General features: G+C 36.7%; 1 protein-coding gene across 2 annotated transcripts in view; it reads right to left on the reverse strand.

Annotated features, from left to right (window-relative positions):
• The window catches only part of msraa (methionine sulfoxide reductase Aa), a 71939-nt gene that overhangs the window by 32364 nt on the left and 29319 nt on the right, over positions 1-10256 (reverse strand). For both annotated transcript variants that reach the window (XM_016470743.1, XM_016470744.1), the window contains exons 2-3: positions 3540-3608; positions 1258-1377 (exon numbers count right to left, since the gene is read on the reverse strand). In XM_016470743.1, coding sequence (XP_016326229.1) covers positions 1258-1377; positions 3540-3608 — 189 coding nt within the window. The remainder of the gene's footprint in view (positions 1-1257; positions 1378-3539; positions 3609-10256) is intronic.

Genomic DNA, 10256 nt, shown 5'->3' on the forward strand with positions numbered 1-10256 from the left:
TGATGTAGATATGTGGGGGCATGTTAGAACGAGCCGTTTTAGGTGGGTGTGGCTGACTCTTAACTTTTATAAAGAATATCTCTTTGGATTTGAGACTTTAGTCTTCTTTAGTCTCTTTATGCACCAAGAGCTTGTAACACTCCAAAGAGAAAGGAAAAATTGAAATCGCTTCATATGACCGCTTTAAAGGAAAATCCTAATATTCTAAATCCTAAATCCATGATAAGGAAGGAGAGGCTCGGATCTAAAAATAATAATAATAATAATAATAATAATAATAATAGGTCAACATCTGGCATAGCTAAGGCAAATCCACCCATGTCAAAAACTCCCATCTTGATTATTTCATTTGGGTAGAAGCTTCATGGTGATTTTTGGATGGGCAAATCGTATGAGCATGTGTTATTTTGTATTGGTATATTAGCCAGTTACCAGATTAGTGCTATATGAGCAAGATGTGTTATCATTTTAGATATAAGCATATATGAATTCCATCTGGATGCCTGCAGATGTTACAAAAAGAACAAGACTGTAATTACTGTATGAATTCTCTACAGAATTCTGATTTCTGCTCTCCAATTAAGGCATTTCTTATTAGATAGACAGATAGATAGATAGATAGATAGACAGACAGACAGACATATAAGACAGACAGACAGACAGACAGACAGACAGACAGAGTTCTCTCTGCCAATGGTTTCAAAGCATGAGAATTCAGCTCAGTATCTTCTTACGATGCTTGTAATTACTCTCTTCTGGATAGAGATCTCTGCTGCTTTTCCTTTTAAATCTCCCTTTCTTCCAGCTTAAGTGTCAATGTCCCAAGAGCCTCCTATCACCAATGGATTTACCCTGGCTTTAACTTCCCTCCTTCTTTCCAATTCCTTCTTCAGTTCTTGATATTTCTCAAGCATCCCAGTTTTCCTTCTAGCTACCATAGTTTCAGACTGCCACATCAACCACCATTTCTGTGTCTGTTCTACCAAATATATTATGTGTCAGATCTGGTAGTTGTACTGCACCTCTTGATTATTTGCTGCTATACATTTATATTTTACATTTCAACTTGGTCAACACCAGTACAGTTGTCAGTATGTGCATTATTTATGATGCTCAAATTGTGTGCATATTCTTTATGTGGCTGGAGCTCCACAGACAAAAAACAAGAAAAGACAATAAGTGACTGAAAGCTTGGAAGTTTTTTCACAACAACACATACGGTTGCAATATTGTTAAAGTTGAGGGTGGCTCACATACCTGTGCACACCTCTTCATAGGTGGGGTTTGGGGTGTAACCGCCAGAGTAGCCCACTTGAGTGGAATAGACCCCATTTTGCCTCCAGAACTTCCTCTCCACTCCCCAGAAACAGCCCATACCTGTGTTAAAAAGAGATAATAAATATTATTTACTGTATATAGAGCCATAGACCATAACTATAATTGAGACCAAAAAACATCATATTTCTAGTATTGGCAGAAATTACAAAGATGAGATGTTCTGAGAACATTTACAGTACATGCACACATTTGATGGAAATAAGTGTGTACTTTGAATGCAAAGTGCACATACATTTCATGCATTGCATGGAAAATCAAACCCATGACTTTGGAGTAGCTAGCACTATGCTCTACTGTTAAACACAAAAACAGCAATTTATTAAATTGCTGTTAATCAGTAACTGGATAAGATGTCTCCTTTGGGATACATTAAAATAAAAGCAATTTTCTGCCACTATTTACTTATCCACATATCTTTCTGTATATATGCTGTTTTGTTGTTGTTGTTGTTGTTTTCCAAGAATTGTTTTGCGGTTTTTGTCATAGCACAGTAGTTCAGTGTGACCATGGAGCTTTCAAGCTCAAAAAGGACAAAAGGAACACAGAAGTGGTCCACATGACTTCCCGTTCCTCAAAAAAAAAAAAGCTATTGTATTGCTTTAGAAGCCTTGGAATTTAGTGCATGAGTCATAGTTTAGGCAGTTTAGGCTGCTTTTTGTTATTTTTTATGCTTTGGAGCTTCACAAAAAATAGAAACATTCTAAACATGGAAAAAATAACAGGCAAATAATAACATCATACAGGATTGAAATGGCATGAGGGTGACTAAATAATGACAGAATTTTTATTTTGGAGTGAACTATTCTCTTACAATTACAGTCTCTAAGATTCTGCAGTGTACATTACCATGTAAAAGTATGGATTAGTAAGATGATTTATTTTTAAATTAATTATTACATTTAACGCATCAAGGATGCAGTTAATTTAAACACCAAATCAGCATATTAGAATGTTTTCTGAAGGATCATGTGACACTGAAGACTGGAGTAATGGCTGCTGAAAATTCGGCTTTGCATCACAGAAATAAATTACATTTTATAACATTAAAATAGAAAACATATATTAAATTATAATAATATTTCACAATATTACTGTTTTTACTGTATTTCTGATCAAATAAATGCAGCCTTGGTGAGCATAAGAGAAAGCATTAAAAATCTTGCCAGCCCCAAACTTTTGAATGCTAGTGTTTAAATGTTTATCTGACTTTTCCTCACAGAATTCTCTTTGCTGTGTGTTTTTGTGAGTTCTGCTGGGACCGAGTATCCTCTAGCACCTTCCCACTGGTGTTAAATCAACCCCTAAAATTCAAAGCTCCGTATTTTAGCTATGAATTTACAGTCCCATAAAACGAAAGACTTCACCATCACGCATTTACTCAAGGCCAATAAAAACATATCAACCACTATAAAACTAACACCCGCTGTAAGCATTTATTACCAAATAATACTTTCCCCTCTATAACAGTAAAAATAAATTAGAGGGTAACTAGTATATCGTTATCTACCACAACGTCCCATGGGTGAAAAGTAATTCAATTGTTTAAAAAAAAAACACGTACACGACTGTCGGCTTGACCAGATTTTTCTGATTTACAAGCTGCTGTGGAAAAGTGAGCATAAGGCGCATGATGGAGAATCTAGAATCTGGAGCTCAATTACGGCGGACCATTGGGACGCCCGAATGCCAAGACTATAAGATGACGCTTTCTCAGGGGGGACGTCAATGTTTAGTAAATGAGGGTGAGCGCTGTGCGTACTGTCTAGAGGGAAGAAAAGGAACATTTTCATGGAATCAAAGGTAAGAGTTACCTTTCATCGCTCTCAGCGGGGGGGCTGTGATTTGCAAAGCCGCATACATACGTTGAATATTATTTTATTTGTATACAAGGCTCTGTGATAAAACAGCCATTTAATTCCTGTCTGCCATGATGAATTACACAGTTTGAGGCCTAAATAAGGAAAAAAAGGAAGCTGAACAAATGCATTTATTAAACAGATCCTAATCGGCAGTCTGCAATTAATTGCATACCCCTCCCCCTTTATTTTCCTCGTCCTTTTGCAGCTTTGGTTTTGCACTTCTTCGAGGGGATGAAGGGGTGCATGAGGGGGGACTAATTACCTTCCACTGCCAGTCGTCTTAGCTGGATCTACCCCCACGCCGATGACACACACACGCATCTCTCTGCTCGGATCACTTACCGAATAAGACCATCTGCAGTCCCTCTGGGAACGGTGGCACTGTCCTGTTACCATTCACGTCGTGCTTAGCTGCAGGACACGGGGGAAACAATGGAGAGAATGCCCTTATAAATCAACACAATGTCAACAGGATTTCATAATGCGCTCTTCTCAACACAACTCACTGTAGGGAAGAAACTCCCAGGAGGACAGTGGCTCTATTCCTACGCAGCTCATTAAGTTCAACCCTTAAGTTTTGGGTTGATTCCTTTATCTTTCACTTTAAGAGCACCAGGAAGACAGGAAAAGGACATAGGGAAGGTCAAACAAGTCATTTGATCAAGGAAGGTCGAATGATGGTCTTTTATTCCAGCGCGTTGTGGATTTTTCAAAGGGGAGGAGAACAACACCTGGTCGGATTAACGTATGTCAATGCGATGTTTTAACATGTGACAGGGATACAGATGGGCTGAGGCATGGAAAACCGTTGCGTGAATTAGAATAAGTGGAGGTCACCGAGTTCAACATCTGGGCGCAGCCATGCCGGAGCTTCGACATGCATGTACTGTATGAGTATGTTGCCATGGCAGCAGGGCATGCCAATACAGCCAGATGGATGGCAGACCTACATGCCATGCTGCAGTTCACTGCATCACTCATGGTCACACTCTCTTTGCAAATGGGTGGTTAAACCACTTTGAGTTTGAATTATGGGAAAAGCTTCAAATGCTAAGTTAATTATGCTCCATAAAATTTTGCATTCTCAAAATAAATGTTAAATAAATATTTAACCAATTATTAAATATTTTCCTGTTAAATAAATAAATAAATACTCAGCATTAAATAAAACATTATTGGCCCTTTTTTCCTGTTAAATAATATTTAGTCCATAACTGACTTTTTTTTCTGTGAATTAAAAAAAAAACCAGTTCAGCCCATTATTGACTACTTTTTCTGTTAATTAAATAAATAAATACATACATGCATACATACATTTCTTAAAATGAATAAACAAAAAGGAAAATAAATGTTCCATCCATTGACCTTTTTTTGTTAAATGAATACATAAATAAATAAAAAGAATGAATGAATGAATGAATGAGTCAATGAATGTTCAGTCCAATGCTGACTCTATCTTCTTTCGTTTCATAGTCATATCCTCCTTTTAGTGTAATATATCTATAAAATGTGTTTGCATCCAAAGTCAGTGGTGTTTCACAAGAGGCTTCCTGAAACGTGGCTGTGATGAATAATAATTAAAATAAAAATCCTAGGTGAAACAGAATGAAAATCTTCTTTTGGCACAGTAAACCTTTCCATTTTAGAATTAAAATGAATGAATGTTCAGTCCAATGCTGACTCTATCTTCTTTCGTTTCATAGTCATATCCTCCTTTTAGTGTAATATATCTATAAAATCTGTTTGCATCCAAAGTCAGTGGTGTTTCACAAGAGGCTTCCTGAAACGTGGCTGTGATGAATAATAATTAAAATAAAAATCCTAGGTGAAACAGAATGAAAATCTTCTTTTGGCACAGTAAACCTTTCCATTTTAGAATTAAAATGGCACTTGAACAATGCAGTGAAAGAGAGGCTTTCTGTGGAGGCCACAGCTCTAATCTAATCTGTGTAAGTGGACTGAAGAGAAGCATTAGAACAGACTTCATTAAATCACTTTAACATTCAGACTGTCGGTGCTGATCTGTTTCAACCGCTCAACACTCTCTTACACCGTTCAGTACACTGAGCAAAAATTCCATGTAGTGTCTTAATTCAACATCAATCAACATAAAAAAAAACAAAATACTGTGTGTGTGATAATTCTAAAAGAATTAGAATGTTTTTAAAGGGATATTTTGCCCAAAGTCTGTTTCAACCGCTCAACACTCTCTTACACCGTTCAGTACACTGAGCAAAAATTCCATGTAGTCTCTTAATTCAACATCAATCAACATAAAAAAACAAAATACTGTGTGTGTGATAATTCTAAAAGAATTAGAATGTTTTTAAAGGGATATTTTGCCCAAACAAAAAGTCTATCATCATTTTCTCACCCAATTTGTGCAACAGAAAAGGTTTTTTTCTTTTCAATACAATGACAGTGAGTGAGGACATTGAAACTGTGACCATAAAAGAATCATAAAAGTGGTCCTACGCAGATCTATAATATACTGTATATCAGTCAATATTATACTATAGATCAGTGGGTCCATATGATTCATACACTATATGCATCAACTAACAAACTCGAGAACCGAATCAGTCCAATTCATAAACAAATCATATAAACCGGTGTTGTGAACCGGGTCAACTAATTAATTGAAAATTAGTATGATTTGTTTTTAGATTAAAGTTAGTATATGTACGTTTTTACCTGTATACTGACTTCTAATAAGGCGAATGGTTTCTGTTTCGGGTTTGGTTTCTTTCTCAGGCTTTCCTCAAAACGTCTGTTGTTGTTGTAAGTTTGGTAAGCAGGTAGGAAATTCCATGAAAAGGGCAGATTGCTTTACAGCAGCAACAAATGCAGGTGTACAGCTATCCACTGTAATTACAACAGTGATTTCACTCATCTGTAGGCGGCTCCAAAATTGCAAAAATACACAAAGCTACATACAGCTGCTTTATTGTACATTTTTCTTATCCAGCCAAATAATGTGTGTGAAAAGGCAATGAAATGAGAACCAGTTTATTTGTCACACTTGAAATGGACAAGTCGCACAAACTGCATAATGGGATACCGTATTCCAGTACAGTACAGTATGTTTGCAAACTGCACATTGTAGTGAGGTGCATATACAAAATCTGTAAACTATGCACAGTATACACACTACAGTCTTTTAAAAGCAAGCCATTCAGATCAGCCACCATATGTTTCTCAAGCCCAGTCTGCAGTGCGTACGCATAGAGTGGAATAGTGATATTGATCTGCAGTGCGTCATTCTGGAAAAAAAGTAGCTTCCTTTACAGTAAGGACTGGCAATAAGGAGTTGAGTGTTGGGTCGGTGGCTGCACTTTTGCCTTTCAGTGTGAGAGGAGTGACCAGACCACTGCCCACGCTGAGCTACAGAGCTTTCTATTACCCTCTCACCACGCTCCTGCTCTCTAATGGCCAGCACTCACCTTAGCTGTATTTCAATGCTATAGTGTATGGTTACACCTCAGTTCATTCCATCATGCTGAATCCAAAGCACTCAGCTCTCTCTGTGTGACCTCAGAACACAGACCCTGAGATTGACAGGCGCTTGGAGGCAGATAAATCATGAATATGAACTTACATGACCTTTGCAATTACTCAATAATATATTTTTTTTTAATTCAAAATGAGAATGATTCACTAATGAATCATTCAGACCTATATGGTTCAAATGATTCACTGCAAAGAATGAAAACTAAAAAAAAAAATAAAAAAATTAATGTATACTTCAGGATTCATCTGAACAATAACTTTTTTGTTTTTTAATTTTTACTGTACACAAGAACATATCTATCTATCTATCTATCTATCTATCTATCTATCTATCTGTCTGTCTGTCTGTCTGTCTATAAAAGAGAAGAATTATATATTATATAATTATGTACTACATACCGTACTATACTATATATACTACATACTGTAATAATAAGAATTGATTAAGAATCTAATCTAGAATAAAAAAATTAATAATACAAAAATTAAGAATGTATTATTTTTTAAAGGGGTCATATTATGCGATTTCAATTTTTTTCTTTCTCTTTGGAGTGTTACAAGCTCTTGGCGCATAAAGAAGATTTGTAAAGTTGCAAAGACTAAAGTCTCAAATCCAAAGAGATATTCTTTATAAAAGTTTATATATATATATATATATATATTTATATACACTCATATGTATATACATTCAATTATATACAAATTAACAAACAAAAATTCTAATATAAAGAAATTGATTAAATAACAAAAGAAAATCTATATTATTGAATTATTTTTCCAGTGAGAGTTTTTGTTCCCTAATGCTGACAGAAAAGTGTTGACTGTAAGGCCTTAAACCTGCATTATAGAGAAGCGCAGCCGAGGAAAGCGGCAAGCTGGCAAGCGTGTTTATGCCCGAACCCCTCATTATATCTAACCAAGAGACCGGGAGAGATCTGCCTGCAGAATGACAGGAAAACTGGCACAGAGTCCTCCGTGTTCCTCCAGTTCATCCCTCACTGCAGTGTGTAAAAAAGCACAACCGCACCAAGGCCTTTTCTCCGCCGTGGCTTCATTATCTTAACGCAGAGCCGGTAATTGCCGCCTTTCTGGAACAACAGAAGCATATTCATTAATGGTCGGACACCCCCCACAGTCAGATAAACAATCTAAATGTAAATGTCAGCAGGCAAAGACAATGAGTCGAGACAGAATATTAATGGCTCAAATCTAAGCGTGGCACGCTTTCCTCTCAGCTGAAGAGGTTGGGGGGAGAAAGACACAACAGAGGGGGAGGGGAGGGGGGTATTATGAAGCATTCTCTCCATCCCTCCCTCTCTGCAGCTTCCCTTAAACCCCCCTTGTTAATCCAGTGCCATGTGCCAAAGTATTCCCTGCCACCCTGGTCCTTTGATTTGCCTCTCCCACAACATCATTGAAATTCATATATGTATAGTGCTTTACATTTTATTAATCATTACTGATCATAAGCTCTTTTGGCTTTCCTGAAAAAAGGCAGGCCTTCATTAATGCATCAAGAAAGAAAAATAACATCTATTGGCTCTCAAAATTTATTTTTCAAGTTCAAGTATGAATACAGAACCGTGCTTAGATAATTTATTCATCAAAACCAAGAAAATGATTAGCACAAAAACATCTTTTTGGTGCTGCCTAATTATCTTGTTCTTGACAAACAGAGAAAATAAATTATTCTCACTCAAGCGTTTGGTGAGGCGGATTTTATCTAATAATTAACACCTGCAGAAGAAACAGAAGCATGAATTTGTAAATTACATTTTCTTTCCGTATGCACACCTCAAGCGTTCTACTGGACGAAAGTTTACGCAGAGACAAGTATGGCTCGTTTCTGCTCAGTAGGTTTTTTTGACAATCATTTCTGAAAGGTTTTCCACAAAAAGAGAGGCTCCCAAAAGCATTTTCATGAATAACCATAACTTCACTGACATGTAAATCTAACATTTATAAGGATGGAGAACGGTAGAGCGCATGGGGTCTAATAAGCAAGACAGCACCATGACAGTCCCACCCCTGAAGCAAACATTTCCGCTCTCTTAGACTGTTCTGTCCGGGTTTTGGATGAATAACTAGGCTGCCTAGGAGCCCTTTTCGTAAAGCCGAAAAATCTGTCGGAATAATGAGGCTAATCACAGGAAAGTCTTTATCCGTGCTGGCATTTGCACTCTCTGCCAGCCAATGCCATTCCTCCGCAGCGCTCTTCGAGTTAGTGCTGCTCTATTTCAGCTCCACACACCATAGCTATAAATATTCTATTAAATATGTAGAGCTCCTTAAAGAAAAGCCAACTTGGACTGTCAGACAAATATTAAGCGGTATTTAAGTCACCATTATTTATGATCACCAGTATCATTTGGTACTGTCACTTTAAGCTCATTTTGCCACACGTTTGGGATAAACAAAGGGAAGGATAATCCTCATAGGTATAAATTAACACATTATATATTATAATATAATGTGTGTTTGTGTGTGTGTATACAATACATATACAGTATGTATGTATGTATGTATATATATATTTATGTGTGTGTGTGTGTGTGTGTGTGTGTGTGTGTGTATATATATATATATATATGTTTCTTTCTTTATATATATACACACATATATGATTCTTTCTATACATTTCATAGTTTATATATCTCTCGGTTTCCTTCATCAGGTCTCCATTGATCTATCCCAGCCCTACCCCCACAGCAAATACTGGCTGAAGACTACGCCACTCACATTAGTACTCTACTCTATCAGCTCTTATCAAGTGGAGCAACTACCTAAAAGTAATAAGTTATCAACATTCATCATAACGTAACAATAGTTCAGTTGAATGGTTCTTTCTCTCATATGTCGGATTCATTCTAGCGAATCTGTTCATTTGATTTAAATGAACAACAGATTATTAAGTGACTCAAGCACATGCCAAGTTGTCAGCGTGATGCTCTTCTGAGAGTCAAGAACTAGTGACAAAAAACTGCCAGGACAAATGTTTCCGGGCCGAGGCTCATTGATTACTCTGCAGTGACTTTAATGAAAAAGGAATATGTGGTCAAACACCCAATAACATTTTGGGCAGTGTCCCAGCAGTGGAACTAGCTGCCAGAAAGGACTGCCAGTAATAAGTCAATAGTATTCCCCTATGAATAGCAAACAAACAAAAACACTATTCTTTGATCGCTATTGCAATCAGATGATTGACATATGACAGTTAAACACTGAAGCCTCAAGCGTACACTACATGACCAGAAGCTCACTGGCCTTTCATGTTTTAAAGTCTGTGACAAGAAGACCTCAATCATAACCACGGGTCACTGAAGCTCTTCTACTGTGCAAAAAAACCCACTATTTAGTCAGATACACAATGACTAATATGAATCATTATTGGAAAAGAATATTTTAGAACCACTGTAGTTAAAACATTTATCTCTTTTTTTGTGCATATCATACAAATAAGTGACCACAAGCCCATGTTGGTTCTCTACAATGTCAAGAACTATCTTGTAAATGATTGGCCTCAGATTTTAAACATATATTATAAATGCA

This window comes from Sinocyclocheilus anshuiensis, unplaced genomic scaffold, assembly GCF_001515605.1.
Source record: "Sinocyclocheilus anshuiensis isolate Anshui unplaced genomic scaffold, SAMN03320099.WGS_v1.1 scaffold2322, whole genome shotgun sequence".
Taxonomy (NCBI): Eukaryota; Metazoa; Chordata; class Actinopteri; order Cypriniformes; family Cyprinidae; genus Sinocyclocheilus; species Sinocyclocheilus anshuiensis.